The sequence below is a fragment of the Hydractinia symbiolongicarpus genome, chromosome 13 (genome assembly GCF_029227915.1).
Source record: "Hydractinia symbiolongicarpus strain clone_291-10 chromosome 13, HSymV2.1, whole genome shotgun sequence".
Lineage (NCBI taxonomy): Eukaryota > Metazoa > Cnidaria > Hydrozoa > Anthoathecata > Hydractiniidae > Hydractinia > Hydractinia symbiolongicarpus.
The window spans coordinates 13533438-13552847 of record NC_079887.1 but is presented as its reverse complement, the minus strand read 5'-3'; the positions used below and the strand labels follow the sequence as shown (position 1 = coordinate 13552847).

Here is a 19410-nt window from a genome sequence, read left to right as displayed (position 1 = left end):
TAAAGTTAGTAACCCTCATCCACAGGACATTTTGTTTCCAACCAGCGCTGCGCTTATTAACAGGTCAGGTCATGCACGAGACGATCGGTCCTGGGATCGAAGTTGTTTACAACGATATGTAAGCTTAAGGGCAGTCCAAACTCACCACAGGTACAACCTATTATCGGAAGAGTTAAGGGTTAAACTAATGAAAGGATGAAGTTAACATTCTTTATCAGTTGCAGCATTGACTGGGATTTAAGCTCATGAAAATCTAGGTGGCAATTAAACGAAATATACTGAATATAATTCATGGCATATAAAATCTATAAATACAACGCTGCAACAAAATATTTTTCAAAATTCTTCGTTATTGCAACACAGCACCTAAAAAAAAAGTAAATATTGCAGTTTTCGCGACAAAACACTAATTTCTTACAAAAAAATAAAAACTGTCCTACTTCGAATATTAGAGAGACTATTCACTTCGATTTGCAGTAATTACCTAGATACAATCAGTTCTGTTGCAAAAATGCTTAATTGGTTCTGTTGTGAACATGCTCAATTTTTTGTCGACGAAAATGTAACGGCATAATAACAAAGAGTTCTTATTTGAAAAAAAACCCCAATATTACGTTAGGAGATTTTGAGAGGAATCAACAGATCTTAATTTCATGTTAGGACCTTTTAGAAGGGTCTCCCTTTCAGATTAGTTTTGAGATTTTAGGATGTGCGGCCACTTTGAATAACTAGGAAATCAAAAGGTGTTTGTTATAAAAACATGCATATACAATGACAGGGAAAAAACTTTCTTACAACAATTATTACAAAATAACAAATCTACATACCTCCAGTAGTATTGTAATAGAGTTTACATTGTTTCAAAGCTTCGTTAAAACCTTGACATAATGTGATATCTGTTTGTCCTTGGGCGCATTCCAAAAACTGTTTCATTTCATACTCACATGGATTTTGTGGATTGCGTTCAAATTGTTGTTGTTGTTGAGCATGGTCAGCCTCGCCACCACCACCACCACTACTTAAGCCCCCAGTGATAGCATGGCCAAGAGTGTGACCCTAAAAAATAAAATAAAAAAAACGTTTTTACTATTTTTTGTTGCCTTGACAATGACTTTCCTATATATTCTTTTTTGTCTGAAAATTCTGAAAATGATTATAAACTTAAGCAACATATGTTAGATTTTTCGAAACATCTCTAGCAAAAATTAATTATCTATATAATATATTACTTGCTTTTTACAAGACCGTTCTTGTCACGTGAAACTATTATTAAAAAAAAATTATGTGCAGCCTACATTATAAATAATCTTATAAGTTAATACAACAGCTAATATAAAATCACAAGTCTTTTCAGAATCATTAATATGTAAAAATACTGCAATACCTACACGTAAGAAAGTAGGACATTGTAAAAAGCTTTGTGACTATCGATATTCAAACAACGGAACTACAATTCCACAGGATCTTTGCTAGTGGGTTTTTGTACTTAGTAAAGCTATTCTGTTTTTCATATTGAAGACAAGTGGTACAGAACGCTAAAATTTGCAAAACCTAACCCCAAGAACTGACTGTCAGAACTTGTGACTGAAGATATTGACGTCAAATCAATGTTAAAATGTTTTATTCTCCCATTCAAAATGAACACACAACTAAGATGTTTTGAAATGTTTAAGGAAAGAAAATATTCTTCTGTGTTTTCTTTAATGTCCTTTTAAAACCCATAAGTTTCACTGAATCTCATGGCATAACCTCATAATGTTCGTGTAGAGAATATTGACATCATGAGGTGCTGATGTGTTTAGCTTTAGGCATGCGAAGCAATACTCAAAGCAAGCATACAAATCAAAGGTGCCTCATTCTCAAACCTTATCCAAGATAATGTACTAGGTCAGAGCTAAAATAATGCATATATTCTAGAGGACAGCTAAAAGATTTACTGGTGAGCTAAATATGAATTTATAAATATTAATTGATAAATTTTCTCAGCATAAAAATCAACAATCTTGTTATCACAGAACGTCTGTAACAGTGATATACAGAAGATTTTTTTCTAATGTTATTTTTCTTATTATCTAATCCATTTTTATTTTAGCAATCACAGTATGCATAACAAATTGAGTTGTCATGGGAGGACATATACTTGCTTTGCTTTTTAAATTTAATTGATATATTTTCAATATTATGAGTGGCCATCTATATTATTATGAAACAGCTGTTTCGCTATGGTCAAACAGTGGACAAAATTAAAATGGCTTCCACAATTTATTTTTAAATTTTGTACTTTTATTATTCTTTAAGTTATTTGTAATTCTTTTTGTAGTATTTTAATTTTACTGAAGTAAAAAGTATTAGACCAGTCTACTTTTCTCTATTTCAAATATATAAATATGTTATACATGTGTGTTATGGATTTCGAGTTATTTCGTCAAACAAAACACACAAAATAAAAAACATTATTTTGGGGGAAAGTATACCATCTTTCCAACCTTGTGTCAATGCCGCGCTACTAGCTACGGACTTCAAAATTAGTATCTTGGACTTTCGTCTCGCAAACTAAGTTACAGTTTAAGCGGTAAAAAAGAGAATCTTTAATGGACTCAGAATCCAAAGTACTGTTTTTATTCATTTACTAAACAAACTTTAAGCATATACATTGAGGCTTTCAAGGCCGTTTTCACATATTTCTCACCTTTGGCCCAAAAATTAACTCTTTGGACAATTTTGGACAGTAATGAAATTAAGTTATTTTCACGGAAGTTATTTAACGTAACCTGTGGACTAAAAAAGGTGTCTTCTTAACTTCATTTCAGATCTATTGTGATTCATTCATTTAAATAATAAATTTTAGGACATTTTTAAAAATTTTGTCCTAAAATTACCAATTTCGGACAAGTGTCCCAAATTTTTTCTTCTTCTAATATATAACATGGGAAATTGAATTGAGATTTAGGCCTTTCCACGAGTCGCGAGCAATTGCTCGCGACCGTGCAGCGCTTGCGTAAACGCTTGTTACCCGAGCATTAATAATTGCTCGCGTAAATATTAACATTTTGAGATAAGTGTAAATGTTTTTTCAAAAGTTGAATACAAAAAAGGTGTGATATTTTAAAATGCTTTTAATTCACCAGAACTTTATTTTGATATATTAACGTATATATTTTTTCTTAATGTTTTTTACTTTTGAAGTTATTTAGTATTAAATTTTTTTCCATAATTTTTAACCTCTAATGGTCAGAAAACTCATCATAACTCGCGTTCTACTCATTTTCAAGAAATAAAAAAAAGCGTTTTTAAATAAAACATTCGTCTCCACGTTAAGTGTGCTCTCCACCCCACATCCTTATAGTTTTGTGAAAGAGATTTAAAAAGTAAGTGATACTCTCTTAAAAATTTAACACTGTGAAAAAGAGCTTTTAATTTTCTTACAGAAATCTTATACTTCTGCATAATAATTCATTACTATATAACAGGGTTTTTTCACATCTTCTGTTTACGCTGCAAGTGTTCGCTCACATTCGCAATTATACACAAATCTTTTCATCTAGTACTAGCTTGGCGATCGGCACTAGAAACCTTTTGTTTTAATCTTCTTCTAGTTGGCGAGTCAAATATTTTTGTTTCGGATTTTTTTCTTTTTCTTGATGATATAAAAGCTTAATGACGATAGGACATTTTTATTCGCTGTAAACTTATAAACTGGTTTTGCCATGTTTTTCACAGTAAATTATAATCGAATTCGGAAGACAACAAAGAAAATGTCCTTATGGGAAATAGGAGAAAAACTTCAAAAGGATTTTTTAACTATATACAAAAATTATTTTCCTCTTTGAGTCGGCTATCATTTATAACCTTGAACATAATTGAGTAGTAAAAATTAATACCCAAGATGATTACGTTTGAACAAATATTTGATCAAAAAGTAATTTATAAAAAAAATTTTTTGGGGATAATAATCTATTTTATATACATTTTTCTAAAAATATTTTTGCACCATTTTAAAGCCCAGATCATTTTCTATCCGATCACAGAAAAAAATATTTTTTTTAAAAAAAAACTATTTTTTTCATATACTCCTTACGAAATTCCTGCACAACCTGAAACTGAAAAGATATTTGGTGTGATTATTTTCCACCCATAGTGCAACAGTTCATTCGTCATTTTGTAAAACAGGTGAAATACCGCCATTACGGTCAATTTTTGTTGTGCATTCATTTTGCAGTAGAAAAGCGGAGGCAACATCCAACGGCCCACACAGTGTGCCATCTTCCCAATTTCCCTCACATGGCTTGGGTTAACCCGGGGATATGGTAACATTCACTCGCCCATGTTGAATCTCCGTCAAGAGGAATCGAACCCCGGTCTCCCGCACAGAGTACGAGAGCTATAACCACTTGCTAACAATAGACAGCAATTAAGTTCGTGTATAAACAAAAGATATGTGAACGTTCCTTATGTAGACATGAGATCGTTACATGAGGTTGTAAAACTTGCGTACATGTAAAGTTACATTCAAGTAGTACTGCACCCTACGAAACAGCCGTGATGCACAATGCAGGATGAACATTTCATTCAAGCTAAAGGACTAACAACAGCTCTTACCACAGTTGATCCAACAGCAACGCCAGCAGCTGTGGAGGCCATGTTAGCAAAAAGTCCAGGTTGCCTGGGCTGCGATGTTGGTGAAGCTACTGAACTGGCTGGTGCAGCAGCTGGAACATTTCTAGTAGGAGGTCGTGGTGGTGGACTTCTTGGTCTTGCTGATTGAGAAGACATGGGACGAGAAAAAGAAGATCTTCCTCCTGATCTTGAACGAGGCATTTTATATGTTGTTTAAATGTGTATAGGTAAAAAAAACAAAAAAACAATTACTGTTTTTTACAAAATTAGACAAATGAAATGAAGTTTAATTAAAATAATAATTTAGCTCTGATCTAAGTATTCAAGTGAGATTCGGCTTCCGTAAATTTCCTGCTTCAAAGACCCATTGTGAAGGCCAAAATAGTGAATAATAGTGCTAAAGGTGTTAGGGGAGTGGTGGTGGGCACTTGAATACTTAGATCAGAGCTAAATTATTATTTTAATTAAACTTCATTTCATTTGTCTAATTTTGTAAATAATAATTTAGCCTCTGATCGTAAGTATTCAAATGAGATTTCAAAGCCACCTATTTTGGATTCAACAAACAGTTTAGTAAAAACTGGGCAAGGACCAGTATATGATTAAACAGAACTACATATTTATGGTCTGTCTGTTATGACTCCTGGCAATGTCACAATGTACCATAACGGTACATGTCTATTACATATATATATACAAAATCTAACGCAAGCAAATGTGTTCATAAACATTTAAGAAGTTCGTTCCCAAAGTTCTTGCTTATGGGCAATTTGTAATGTTTTGCAAACGTGCTAGTGCCTCTCCAGCCTGCCGCCTTTGCGATTGTCTTCATAGGTACGCCTATGTCCTCTGCCTTGCTGGTAGATGCACTCCTTGTAGAATGGGTGCTGAACGTCTTAATATCAATGCCAGCCAAGCCTAAGAAAGTTTTAACGTACTTTGCAATGGTGGTGATTCCGATAGGTTTATGGGGATATGCATAGGAGAGAAGTAGTTCCCTTGGTTGGTTTTCAAGGTTCTCTCGTATAAGGTCTGTCCTCCTCAGGTATTCATCTAGGCAGTGGACTATACATATCCGGTTATCGAGGTGGTACTTCTCGAATTGCAGAGGTTCCTGATGTTTGCCTGGTTTTGTTGTCTTCATGATTGTAGAGATGTAGAAAGTGTACATATCTGAAGATCGATGACAAAAGTTAACCTTTAGGGCACCTATTGTCTGGGCTCTCTGGCCACTCAGGAGGCACAACAAGGTGGCTAGTTTTTTCGTTAAAAACTCTAACTCCAGGTGCTGGTTACCAGGCAAGGTTGTCATATAGTTTAATATTACATCAGGGTCATATATCACAGTGTGTTTTGGTAGGGAAGGACGTAGCTTGAAAACTCCCTTGATTAGTCTGCTAACGTCCTCGTTCTTACCAAAGCTTGTTCCTGCATCCTTTGGTAATACAGCTGACAGGGCTGACCTTGCCGCTGCGATGTATCCATAACTTGCCTTTTCTACGTGGAAAAGGAAAGCAAGGAAGTCCATACCTTGTTTATGACTAGCCCCATAAGGTTCTGGGATTTTTTCACTTTTACAAAACTTCAGCCATTTCCTTAAATAGAGATTATAGCTGGATTGGGTTTTTTCTGACCACGATGCAGTGAGCAGTTGTTTAAGATCGTCAGAACATGACTGTTTTAGGTTTATTGCCTCCCTGAGACAATTGCTATCCGAAGACTTAGATTTGGGTGCAGTGGATGAAAGACACTTGGTTGCTGTGGAAGCAGTAATAGGTCCATTCTAGGTAAAACAAGAATTTATTTAATGATTAGTTCCGAATACCCTGTGAACCATGGTTAGTTAGGCCACCTACTGCCTTATCACTATGGATCTTTTGAATTACCTGGGGAAGGCAGGCGAAGGGTGGAAAGGCATAAAACGAGATATTGTGCCAATCCTCAGTAAACGAGTTTACTCCGATGCAGTTGGGATCAGGTCGATATGAGAAGAAGGCAGGTAACTGCGTGTTTATTCTACTCGCGAAGAGGTCTGTTTCTGGACGGAAGTCCAGTTCGTTCAGCGCATAGCGGAATGTTGATTTGTTTAACATCCATGCTGTTCTTGTCTCCTGTTGTCGTGACTCCCTGTCTGCTTCTACGTTAAGAATGCCAGGGAGATGTGTAGCGACTATCCAATTATTTTTGCTTATTGCCCATTCCCAAATGCTATGTGTAATCTTATCCATTGGGATAGATTTTACGCTACCCATTTTGTTTACACAGGCTACTGCTGAAGTGTTATCCATCTTTAGCAATATGGTAGTGTTTGCAGTATGGTTGCAAAGAGCCTGTAGTCCAAAGAATGCTGCCATTAGTTCTAGGACATTTATGTGGTGTTCCTGCTCCAGAGATGAAAACTCACCCCCTGTGAGGGTTTGTGTCATTGACGCTCCCCAACCTCTTGTTGACTCAATTTTTAGTCTTTCGGTAGATCTGTAGTAGAGTCTACCGTGTGGTACCCCAATAAGGCTGCTGGTAAACTTACCAATTAATCGCGCTAGAGTTCTTATTGTTATCTTCTCTCTCTGTGTCACTGCTTGACACAGATCGATTATGGCTGCCTTCTTTTTGGGGGTGAGAGCGACGGTCATATTCACTCGACTGCTCAACCTTATTACACCTTTCCCCAAAAGGCTTTGTATTTCTTCGTCAATGAAGAGTTTCTTTTTTCTATCTAGGGGGTATGTCCGATATGGGGTTTGGGGCATCTCGTTTACTGGAATTTGCAAACCAGACACTGTCTGGAGGATCTCCCCATCGGTAGTTATGTCTTTCCACTGATCAAAATGAAACCTGAGAGAACCGGGTTTAAAATATTTGACTTTTGACCTTAGAAAAGCTTTTAGGGTCTCAGTATCGCTTACCTCAGGGATTAATTTTTCCTGTTGGTGTGCTTGGAAAAGTTGCTGTTGTGGCTGCGGTACGGTTTCTTTGATTGGGATTGCCCATTGTGGTAGTTGGCCCTATTTTGGGGCATGTAAGAGGGCCCTTTGTTTGATGAAGGCTCGAATCTTCTTTTTTGGCCTCTTTCCAGGAGTGATTTGAGCTGGTTCTCCTTTTTCAGCTTCTCAAGCCTTTCGCAGACGGAGGAACCAAACAGCCATTCGGAATCCTCTTCCACTTCCGTAGCTAAGGCTACGTACTCTTTTGGCAAGGAAGGCTTAATTAAGTCTCGCCTGACCTGATTTAGCAGCTGGGAGGTCTTACCAGCGAGGGTCATGGCGTCCTTAAGGTCGTTTAACGGACCCTTTGTGTCTGCGTTGGCATCACCGGATTTCTCCACCAATGTAGATGAAGCTTTCAGAAGCATAGCAACCGACGCTGAGTGCATGTTTTGGATGTCCTGCATCTTAACGTCAGTGGACCTGTGAAAATTTGAAAGTGTTTTCCAAATTTCAGTGTTTGTTCTCTTTGGGAGTAGAAAGTTGCAGTTCGATGGAATTGCTGCCGTTTCTAACTTCCGCTTGAGAACATCGCCCTTGAGCCTTTTTTGCCAAAACACTTTGGCGGCACATGCCACTGATGACGTGACTTCTGGTCCCGAGGCCTTGCTGTCCTCTTCATAGTCATCAGTGGACTGTTGCCAGTACTCTTGGGCTGGCTCTTTGGTACTCTTTTTAGAATGCTCTGGTGCTTCATCTTTGGAAGAAGGCGATTCTGAGCGCGTGGATCTAAACCAGAGGTTTGAACCAGTGATAGATATTCTTTCTTCCTCCTGTTGGGTACTGGATTTGCTAGCCAGAGTTCCATCTGGAACATTGGGGCTAGGATTAAGATTAGACCGGGTCCCCTCTGGGACAATAGGGTCTGTAAGGTGGTTAATCTTGCCATAAAGGTGTTCATGCTGGCCAGTGTGTCGTGTATCCGACTTAGTTCGGCCTTTTGTCGCTCGGATACGATGGATACTACTTGGTCTACGATACCTGTGCAGTCCACGGGGATAGGAACAGGGTGTTCGGGGTCCTGTAAGGTGAAGTCATGGTCGTCATTTTTGCTGTGCTGTGGGGGCATGGGATCGTCGCTTTTGTGTTGCATTATTCTTAAACCGAATAATTAGTAAAACGAATAAACACTAGAGGAATTATCCTAACCTAACACCAGCACTATAAACTCATTTAGTTTATATCACTTAGCTATGTATCAATACAAAAGATACCTAAACGTGTCTACTCGAGCACTTGGCACTTCGCGTCCGTTCACATTTGTTTACGAAATCGAAAGAGGAAATTTACGGAAGCCGAATCTCATTTGAATACTTACGATCAGAGGCTAAATTATTATAGTCCTCCGCTTCGTTTCGTCCTGTTGTGTCTTGTTAACCTTTCGTCATCCAAAATTTAGCTGATGCATGCAAAAAAGGTTTTGGCACATATGACATCATTATTAAATTCGTGTAGCTGTTACACGAAGCATATATGCAATGGTGGACGGACATCAGGGCTGGTGTTTGTTGTGTTAGTAGAGACCAAACTTGCTGTTTAGCCACAAAAAATAGAGGTAATTGAAAAACTTATTTTCGAACGTAAATACCTTCTTAATATATAATGAGGCTTCTTAATATTGACCACCCAATTAAATCTTTCTGTGTTTAAGCCAGTATAAAAATACAACATTTCAGGGAGATTGTTTCAATGATTTATAGCAAAACTTATTGGATGAAAGTGTGTTGTTTCTGTTTCTAAGTCCATGAATTTCCTTTAATTTATTTACATATTCGCTATTCAATACTGTGTATTTGTTTGAAATGTTCTGTTTTTCCTCCACCTCTTTATTTAAATCCTGCATTTAGTTAAGGCTGTCATCAAAAATATGTTGTGTTTGCGTCCTCCGACCGACTCACTTTGGTAACAAAAAACCTAACTTTCTCCTCCAGTTCTTGTACTTTGTCAAATAATTCCGACATGAAAGGACCTTGATCTTCTGGGGGTTTAAAATCATCCTCAGATTCAGTTTGCGCTACTAATTCCGAGAATGTTTATCTTCGCTTTTACTAAAAGTAGGAACCAGCAGTAACCAGCAGTATTTTGAAGTAACCACCACAGAACCACCAGTATTACTAAGTAAGCACCAGAGAACCACCAGTATTACTAAGTAACCACCAGAGAACCACCAGTATTTTGAAGTAACCAACGGAGAACCAGCAGTTTTTTTAAGTAACCACAAGAGAACGACCAGTTAAATAGATAAAACGAAATAAACGCAACTATCGCTTCGAATGTGAAAAATTTTATAATGTACACAACAGTTCATGACCCATTTTTCTGAAATGTTTATGTCTGGTGTGACTAAGAACCAAATATAACGAAAAACACTGTACGGAAGAGTGTCCTAATCGAGACATTGTTTTCTTGTGGTAGAGGTTAAAGTTCGAATAAATTGAATGAATTAATAAACTGCACAGTTTGAGTTTAAAGTCATCGAACGTGGTGATACCTCTACTGCCATTGTATCCACTGTTGAAGAATCCATGTCAAATTTTAGTTTATTTTTCGCAGGGATTACACACTTCCTTCAACGCTTCCTAAAACATTATTCCGCTTAATCTGATTATGTATTTGACCGAAGGATTTTCATTTTGCAACTTGTGTATCGTAAACCAAATAAAACGCTATAAGGAGGAGGGTCCAAAACGAGACATTTTTTTCTTTTGGTAGACAAAGTAAAGTTCGAATAAATTAATAAATGTTTTGAGAAAAGAGAAACATCGTGGCATCCGGCAGACAATATACGTTTGTTTTTCTCACATGGTTTCTGTTCAAGTAAACAAACTATGCTTTCGATATGAACGTTTTTTCCTTGAAACGTGTTACATTTTATTTCAAAGAATGAACTTTAATCCTGAAAACACAATTTTTTTCTGTTCTTCTTCTTTCCACTATTAACTCTCGTGGTGCGGATCTCGTGTATATACGGTATAGCCACGGGCGTTTTACAGGCCTGCCCAGCTGCGTCACAAGCAACTTCAACAAACTCAGATCTGGTAGTAAGACCAAAACACTGCCCTTTGAAAAGAAAGTCGGAGTCTAAAAGCGCTATGTTGTGAAATTTCGGCCCTACAAAATCAATAATTTATTCAAAAATTCTCTCCGCAAATTTTGTGAAGTCCGAGATTGTTGGTCATGTTACGGTCCATCAAAGCAGCGAAAATAACCCAAACACAGTTTTGTGTCCATGGCACACCTACTTAGTGTGCACCCAATGCATCTAGTTCCTTCTTGTTCTTGAGTTATTTTGAGTCAATTGAAGTAGGAATAAAAGTTGTGTCAAAAAGCCACAACTATTATTAAACGGACCGGGCGGTTCGTTTAATAAAAGTTGGTTAATTCTGCGAATTTTATTCATACTTTCGAAAATTAATCTTCGCGGAATGCATTTTATTGGACCTCGTGAAAACAACTTAAAAGTAGCTAATTAGCAAGAACAACATAAAGTATCAGAAAAAAGTCCTGGAAACTAGGTCCCCTTTCATTTATCATATTTGGTAGTTTAAAGTCATGAAGTGTTGTGCGTAAAAATCACAACGCCTTTGCCCCGCTGTTGCTGCTTTATCTGGAGTAAATTAATACTAACTGCTCGTTCTCTTGTGGTTACTTAAAAAAAACAGCTGGTTCTCTGGTGGTTACTTCAAAATAGTGGTTGTTCTCTGGTGGTTACTTTATAATACTGGTGGTTCTTTGGTGGTTACTTCGAAATACTGCTGGTTACTGTTGGTTACTGTTGGTTCCTACTTTTAGTATCTACGGTCTATCTTGCTTTTTAACCTTTCTCTTCTCACTCACTCACTCACTCTTTTTCCACAAGCTTCAAATTTGGCGATTCGGTTCAGCTTTGTTGCCATAGTGATGATTGACATTTTCCCTAATTGACGAATCACATTTATGTTACATCCGCTACATTTAAAATTTCGCAGGGTGAAACCTAGTCTGTAGGTGGAAAAATGCTAAAAAGTGTTAAAATGGAAAATTAGCTAACGAAAGTTAACCACAATAAAAATCTGTCTGGAAATGATGCTTAGCTATCTAGATTTTGCTCCAAAAAATTATCTTTGCTCAAACTTCCTAACATTTTTCTAAAACTCCAAATTGTTTTTAGATCTGCACTCTTTTCACCTAAAATATGGAAACTTTTCACCTTCAAAAAAATTGTTATGACGTCAAACTGAATCGCCGAAAAACGAGGGTGCCCAGTCTGGATGAGAAGAATCTTTGGACTTTTTTCCTAAAAAAGCAAACAACAAAAACCCTTTATATTTTAAAAAATTTCATATGTTTGACAGAAAACACAAGATGGCTCACACTACTTTAAAAAATAACTTTTGAAAAAGGGTGAACAAAGCACAGTACCGCTTGAATGTAATTTTTCATGTACGTGAGTTTTTCGACCTCACGTAACGATCTCATATCTACATAAAGAAAGTTCACATATCTTTTGTTTATGCACGAACTTAATTGCTTTCTATTGTTATCGTTGTGCGGGAGTCAGAACAATAAGATTTGATGAATTCTTATATTGTCACATGTAACATGCATGTTATTGTTTAAAAGTGTTAAAGATCACGATGGCTATTGAAATATATTATTTTAGAACAATAGGCGAACATAACACGTTAAAAGCATTTTTATTGTCGTTTTTCATTCTTAAACTTTTTAAATGCGATCTAAAAAGAATTTCTATCGCCGTTTTTCTTTCTTAAACTTTTAAAATGCAATCTAAAAAGCATTTCTATCACCGTTTTTCATTCTTAAACTTTTGAAATGCATTTTAGAAGCATTTTCATCGCCGTTTTTCGCTCTTAAACTTTTAAAATGCGATCTAACGAAACTTAAATCTTTGTTAAATTTTATTTTCTTCTGTTGATCTCTTGACGACTATAGCAATTAAAACAACAATGGGACACATGCAGTTCTTATGAGCTAATTAAATTTCGCGAACAAGACATGAACTCTATTGTTTTCAACATGCAAAAATAGCTCATGTATTTAACAATGGGTTAAGGGGGGTAAGAAAGTGTAGAGACTTGATAGTTCCTGGGGCAAAGTCCAGAGGCAGACCGAGAAAGACTTGGCTGGAGGTTATAAGGACATACTTGATACAGAGGAAGTTGAGTTTAGATCTAACACAGTCTAGATCAAATTGGAAGAGGGTCATTAATATACCCCGTCCAACCCATGCTAGCATGGATAACGGATGTTTAGCCGAGAATGATGATGATGATGATGTTAACAATAACAACAAATTTTCTGACGCTACGTAAAGGTCATGCGAAGGTGTTAACTATCCCGTCATGTAAAGTTACATTTGAGCGGTACTGTAACTTACCAGACAAAAAATGTAAATGACACACTTTGGCATTCTTTATTAACTCTTCTGACCATTCAACTTTGCCAGTTGCAGTCAGGCAATTCTCCCTCAACACAGGATGCTTCTTGCTCGGAATTTTGTAAAATCCACCTTCTTCACCTGTCTTCCAATGATTTGTACAATTAGGTACGCAACAGCTATCTGGCATTGTTATGAAAATAGCAGTTTTTTCAAAAATAAATATATCCAAACAGTACAACACATCTCTTCTCTTCAATAATCTCTAACAAAAGACACTGGGCACCCTCAATGTTTTGCCTGTCGATTTTTTCGCAAGTTTGTTCATGCACAAAAGTGTTGTAAAATGTAAACATTGAAATACCTCTATAAAGTCCTAATGACACCTTTGTGTAAAGAAACAGACTGAAAAGGACCTAACTTCACCTAGTGCCTGCATCTTTTTGCCTGTCACACATTTGTTGAAGCCAAAAGGGCTTACATCATAAAATTTAACATTTAAAAAGGTCTATGGTCAATTTGCATGGAAACGAGGCTATAGTTACCATTTTTTAGGAGCTGTGCCGTACACAACAGTGCCTATCTTTTCTTAAAGTTTCACAGTTATTCGTTGTAGTTGCTTGAATAAGAAGAATACAAAAAATCTACTTGTTGTAAATGAAAGAATGCAGTAGTGCAAAAGATAAACTGCACATAACAAAAAAGAAAAAAGTATTTTCAATTTGGCACCAGTTCAGTTCATCAACTTCGTTTTTATTCTAAACTTGATGACTATGGCGAATAAAGTGTGAACCCCCCTAAGAGGTCAACTTCACAAAGGGGCTCAGTTTTACAAAGGCATCTAGTCTGCAAATTATTATCTTAATTTTAAACATGACAAAGCTACGCAATGTAAACTGAAGTTAAAAGTGAAGGTTCTATTTAAACCAATTTGGACTAAATTCTGTATGTTAAAAGTGAACTAAGGGTCGTCTTATTGGAGTAAAATTGTATATATAATGTATATATATTTACAAAATATATGCTTTGAATATCAACAATTAGTTACCCTTAATATCAACATTAACTACCCATAATATTATTCCAATTTGCGTACCCCATGTTTTCAATTAACCCTTGTTATTTGATTAGATAGCAATGTTTGGATTTTCTGTTAAAAAAGTTGGAAAATGTTTTCAAAAAGCACCACCTTGTCTTCATCATGCTGCCAGATTTCTTGCAAACACTGGTTCATCTCCTATCAAACAGTATGCTTCTATGCTGGAGAAAGGTATCCTGAAACCTGATAAACATCAATTCTTTGCAATGTTGAAATTACAAGAAGTTTTTAACAATGTTAAATATTATAATAGCACCAAAATTGAAGGTTAGTTAAATAATAATATGTATATGTATTCTCCATATTAGTTTATATAAGGCGATTCCAACTTATTAATTGCTCTACAGGCCCGACTGACTCCGATTTTCGCAAAAACAAAAAAATAATAATATCAAGCAAAAAAGTTGTAATGAAAAAAAAAAAAAAATGAAAAAAATTTTTTTTCTCATCCCATCTCATGAAAATAATATGAGCTAATTGATAATATTATTTTTGTTGGTTGAATGTCAATGTACAATTACACTAAGCAAGTGAATCAATAACGTTACTTTAGGACCGCAATTGGTAAGGCTACTTGAAATTGATTCTTTGTTTATGGTAATTTGTTGCGATAAAACTAAAATGCAAAATGCGCTAATTTTGTAATCACGTGATTAGTTACATGATTATATAAAACAGATTTTTAATTTTTATGTGATTTATAACAAAAATTAGCTACTTTCGCTAAAATAGTTACAATACAAATAAAAAGAAGACAGAATATTATTGTTGTAACACCCTCCTTCGTTATGATTATTATATTATGTTTAAAATTACGCTAGCTAAACTGTAATACAGCAAGACTTTCAACTAAAAAGAATTTGCACTTAGATTTAAATTTTTCTATTAAACTGCATAAAAACATTAAAAGAACACTAAGAATGTTTGTTTTATTAATGTAGGTGGGAGAAGAATAACTTGCTGAATAAATTTGGGAACAGTGCAAGTATAAATTGCTCTGTCAAAACAATACAAATACATATATTCTGTACAATTTTTAAAACACCACAAGAATAATTCTTGCTCAAAAGCTTTCAAAATAAAGCAAAAAAAATTCTTGCTGCATAACTTTTAAAAACATGTTTTTGAGCATGCAAGTATTATCTTTTTAATTTGAGAACTAGTTACATTTTTAGTGAGACAAATTATTATTATTTTTCCTTCGCCACTAATAAGTATAATCTGTTTGTGTTATGCAAAAAAGAGGTTGTCGTAACACCCTCCTCCGTTGTTATTTTTTATTATTATTTTTTTGTTTTTTTGTTCCAACCATACATTCTTGATAAAATTATTTTTATTTTGCTGACCGACGTTAAACTACTATTAACTTTGCCCATAGAACAACTAATTAACTTGGAGTTGCCTAATTAAGGGGTGAGGCACATAGCTATAAATTTTTAGAAAGTTAGCTTCGAAATGACGCCAATTTTGTTATCTTCTATGATTAACGTCACTATACATTTTAAGAAAATTGCCAAAAAACAAAATTTAATTGAAATGAAATGGGACAGACCTCAATCTTTTAATAGCAAATTGAAAGGACTTCATCCTGCTAGTTAACTAATACGTGATTCAGTGCTGTGCTTTTCAAAAAAGGAAAAGAAGAAGAAAAAAAGTATTATGTTTGATTTATAGTTAGTCAGATAAATAAAAAAAACAATGTTTTGCCATGTGCTTAGTTAGTTAAGGGAAAACATGAACATTTCAGGCTCAAACTCCGGAAAATCCATTAATGAAACAAGAACAACAAAAGTAGTATCCAAATTAAAGTAAAGCTAAATTAGAAAAAAACTCACCTAAAACTATGCACAAGATTTGAAGTTAGAAAACAAAGATTTTATGAAAATTTCCTGTGTATAAAAACATGACCACAGGAATGGAGTGTTTTCCCCTCAAATCATAAAAAGTTTCCCAAACTATATAATACTGACTTTTGGTTTCTTTGTTTATTAGTTTACAACTTTTAAACCAATAACTGTGAACAGCAATGAGCTAATTGAGCATAAAGTAAACTTATATTTTTTCTATTAACATATCGTTTTGAGTAGTATAAACTTCTCATCTAGTTATGTTATATATATACACTGTATAAGTGAGAACCGTACCATTTTTTCTTGAAATTTGACCATATCTCATCTTTAACATTTGGGGATGTAATAAAAAATTCCTTTGGGGATAACTTTTTGAAGAGAGATAATTATCAACCACTTGGTTATAATAACTTGCTGCTTTCCAGAAAATAAGAATTTTGTCAGTTTTACAGGGTTAAAGGGAAAGTTAGATAATTATATAAGTTTTGGTTTACAGAAGGCATTATAAATAATTCCAAAGGCATAGACTTTACAATTTTATTAAGAACAAGTCTGTCACGCTATAATGAGTAACTTTCCATTCTTTAATAGCACAATCAAGAACTAGTGGTCTTGGTATTACTTTTATTTTCTTTGAATCAAGAGGATAAATACCTATAATGCTTACACATTGAACAAGGCCTGAGTGTAATATAGTTTAGGTAGGTTATCCTAACAGAAAAAAAAGACAATTTCCTTATTGTCTACTTGAAGAATTTTTGAAGTTTAATGGTATCCTTTTGATGTGCATGGTTTATCATTATAATTGATGCTTTTTTTTAACAGGTATTATTTACAAACTTTACTAGGCATCGCGTCCAAAATATTTATCTTTAAGTAATTATTTAAGACAATTTCCTGATTAAGCTTAATAAAATTATTTTTCATGAGATTTATAACTTTATTAGTTGGTGGCCCGTGGAAAAATACATGGGTTTGCCCATGCTTTTAGTACTGCATTGCGTGCATCTGGCTACTTGCGGTACCATTTTGTATGATCGACGGATGTGTAGGGGTATTATAATATAGATACCACATAATACTAAATAAAGACTATCAGAAATCTCATTGACTTTTAACTATGATTGTGTAGGGTTTTTTTATAAGTTGAAAATATATTAACTTTTAGATCCTGTTGACGATGGCAAATGCCCCAAAGGACTTTATCTGTATGGTGGTGTTGGGACTGGAAAGACCCTTCTATTGGATTTGTTTTATGATAGTATGCCAACTAAATATAAAAAACGGGTTCACTTTAATTCATTTATGTTGTATCTTTATTCTGAGATAAACCGCTGGAATTTATGTTGTGACGATGCTACTCTTGTCAATCCCACAGAACATATAGCCAACACAATAATGGAGGTATATATAAGTGCTAATTCCTTTGTTTTGAAATCTAATCTGATTTGGTGTATTTATGCAGGAGGCTGTTTGAAAAATATCTAAGGTGAAAAAACAGTTTTCCTGAAAGAAAATATAGGGCTGTTGACATGTATCCATTGTAGGAAATAAAACTCTCTATGACTTTAAAAAATTAACTGTAGCAAATGAGTTGGGAATGAGGTAAATAGGAGAATAAAAGATTGAATCATTAATTCCTTAACTTTATCTTCTGCAAGTCTTATACTCATTACTTTCCTTTTTTTTCCATCAGTGCACTAGCTACTTGCTGGTCATGAATACAAAAAAAGACAATCTAAATTTATACGAACAGCCATGCCTATCACAGCCTTACTTTTCCTGAGTCAGATTTATAAACCCTGTCTAGGAAAAAAAGTGTAATGTTAGGTGAATTTTACTACTCATATACTGGAAAGAAATCCTTTTTCTTTATACAAAAGCCAGTGTCATAAAGTTGTTTTGAAAGGCTATGGTACAATGATTGGTAAATCCAGTATGGCAAAATGATTGGTAAATCCAGAACCTTTATTAATCTAAAATATAACTTTACAATCACATTTTGTATTTTGTGCTGTAGGATGCGTGGCTGATATGTTTTGATGAAATCCAGTTAGCAGATTATGTCTCGTGTACACTTCTTAAGGGTGTCTTTAGTCATATGATTGCTAATGGTGCAGTCATTGTTGGTACATCTAACAGAGCTCCTTTGGAATTAGGCGATTCCTCAATTACAGATAATTTTGATGGTGAAACTTCAAGTGTTGTGACTTCACTTTCATCTTTTAAACAAATGTTTACAGAAAACTGTCTTATTCATTTCTTGGATTCTGATCGAGATCATCGTATTGAAATGAAAGGCGGAGAGACACGTTTTCTCTATCCGATTTCTGCTACAAATGAAGAAAAAATGGATCAATTATTCACAGGTTTAATCGAGCCTGGTCAAAAAATATCTGACTCATTTGTCAATGTTTATGGACGGAATGTTTTTGTACCTATGGCTGTTGGCAAAGTATCAAGGTTTACCTTTCGAGAACTATGTCAGCAACCCCTAGGTCCTGCTGATTATTTGGCTATTTGCAATAATTTTGAATTTATTTTTGTTGACAATATACCGAAAATGAAAATTGACCAAAAAAACGAAGCTCGAAGATTCTTAAGTTTTATTGATGCCGCATATGAATCGCGTGTAAAATTATACTGTATTGCTGATGCATCTCCAGAAGATTTATTTGTAATGTTACCCAGAGATGATGGAGATTACGACATGGAGCAAATGCATTTTGAAATGATTGGTGAGATAGCATACGACTTAAAAATGCATGGCATGGATTTTCGTTCTTTGAATATCATATCTGGTGAAGATGAAATTTTTTCATTTAAACGAGCAATTAGTAGATTACATGAAATGCAGAGTTTGTTCTATCAACAAACCAAGTATCGTCCACATCGATTTATTCCTTATATAGGAACGAAAGAGGAGAGAGATATGGCAGAGGAAAAGCGAAGAGACAGAGAACATAAAAGACAACAGATCCTTTTGGAAGAAGCAGAGAAACAAAATGTGGATAATCAAGAGTTGCATTTATCATTTAAGAAAAATAATTTGCAGCGGGAGTACACTGATACCGACTGGGGAGACGAGGCAAGCTACCTTACCATGAGCAAAGAAGTGTACAAAAATTTTGATAAAAAAGACATTAATAGCCGACAAAAAGATGCCCCAAAATTTGGCGAAAAACACTTTTGGGGTTTTGGTTGGTGGGAGCATATAAAGAATAAAGTTAAGCCACCGAAGAACTCATAGTTGACAAAAAAGCTTGGTGTAATTAATTAAATTGTTAAATATCACCACATTTTAAATTTGACTGATGCAATCCTTTTTGTGTGTATAATTTATTTTTCTTTTCTTAGAGCAAAATTTTTGATGACTGTTTCGTTTTTTTAAGTTAAGATTTTGGTCATTTAGTTGAGTTATAGAGATATTTTGCATAGTGTCCGCTCTACTGTACTCAATCAAATGGAAAGAATACACAGCAG

At 34.9% G+C, this 19410-nt stretch overlaps 4 protein-coding genes across 4 annotated transcripts; 1 reads left to right on the top strand and 3 right to left on the bottom strand.

Annotated features, from left to right (window-relative positions):
* Positions 1–264: 264 nt before the first annotated feature.
* LOC130624108 (coiled-coil-helix-coiled-coil-helix domain-containing protein 2-like) lies at positions 265–9010 on the bottom strand. The gene is made up of 4 exons (XM_057439676.1): positions 8941–9010; positions 4600–4875; positions 828–1056; positions 265–366 (listed from the first exon to the last, which is right to left on the bottom strand). Exons 2-4 carry the CDS (start codon positions 4816–4818, stop codon positions 350–352), a joined length of 465 nt encoding a protein of 154 aa, XP_057295659.1. The 5' UTR covers positions 4819–4875; positions 8941–9010; the 3' UTR covers positions 265–349.
* LOC130623096 (uncharacterized) lies at positions 5339–7367 on the bottom strand. Its single transcript, XM_057438594.1, has 2 exons — positions 6504–7367; positions 5339–6400 (listed from the first exon to the last, which is right to left on the bottom strand). Exons 1-2 carry the CDS (start codon positions 7365–7367, stop codon positions 5339–5341), a joined length of 1926 nt encoding a protein of 641 aa, XP_057294577.1.
* On the bottom strand, positions 7521–8635 carry LOC130623095 (uncharacterized; the record flags this gene model as incomplete). Its single annotated transcript, XM_057438593.1, has 1 exon — positions 7521–8635. A coding segment is annotated over one exon (1104 nt), but the record flags the coding sequence as incomplete, so codon positions are not given.
* On the top strand, positions 8999–19298 carry LOC130624106 (AFG1-like ATPase). The gene is made up of 4 exons (XM_057439671.1): positions 8999–9156; positions 14110–14344; positions 17096–17331; positions 17948–19298. Exons 2-4 carry the CDS (start codon positions 14116–14118, stop codon positions 19175–19177), a joined length of 1695 nt encoding a protein of 564 aa, XP_057295654.1. The 5' UTR covers positions 8999–9156; positions 14110–14115; the 3' UTR covers positions 19178–19298.
* The last annotated feature ends 112 nt before the right edge of the window (positions 19299–19410 follow it).

Excerpts from the sequence above, each read along its gene's own strand:
- LOC130624108 (XM_057439676.1), bottom strand. The coding sequence starts at position 4,818 with ATGCCTCGTTCAAGATCAGGAGGAAGATCTTCTTTTTCTCGTCCCATG. Across the intron at positions 1,057-4,599 it reads TTGCTGTTGGATCAACTGTG|GGTCACACTCTTGGCCATGC; the intron begins GTAAGAGCTGTT and ends TTTATTTTTTAG.
- LOC130623096 (XM_057438594.1), bottom strand. The coding sequence starts at position 7,367 with ATGCCCCAAACCCCATATCGGACATACCCCCTAGATAGAAAAAAGAAA. Across the intron at positions 6,401-6,503 it reads CCTTCGCCTGCCTTCCCCAG|AATGGACCTATTACTGCTTC; the intron begins GTAATTCAAAAG and ends TGTTTTACCTAG.
- LOC130624106 (XM_057439671.1), top strand. The coding sequence starts at position 14,116 with ATGTTTGGATTTTCTGTTAAAAAAGTTGGAAAATGTTTTCAAAAAGCA. Across the intron at positions 14,345-17,095 it reads TAATAGCACCAAAATTGAAG|ATCCTGTTGACGATGGCAAA; the intron begins GTTAGTTAAATA and ends ATTAACTTTTAG. Across the intron at positions 17,332-17,947 it reads TAGCCAACACAATAATGGAG|GATGCGTGGCTGATATGTTT; the intron begins GTATATATAAGT and ends TTTGTGCTGTAG.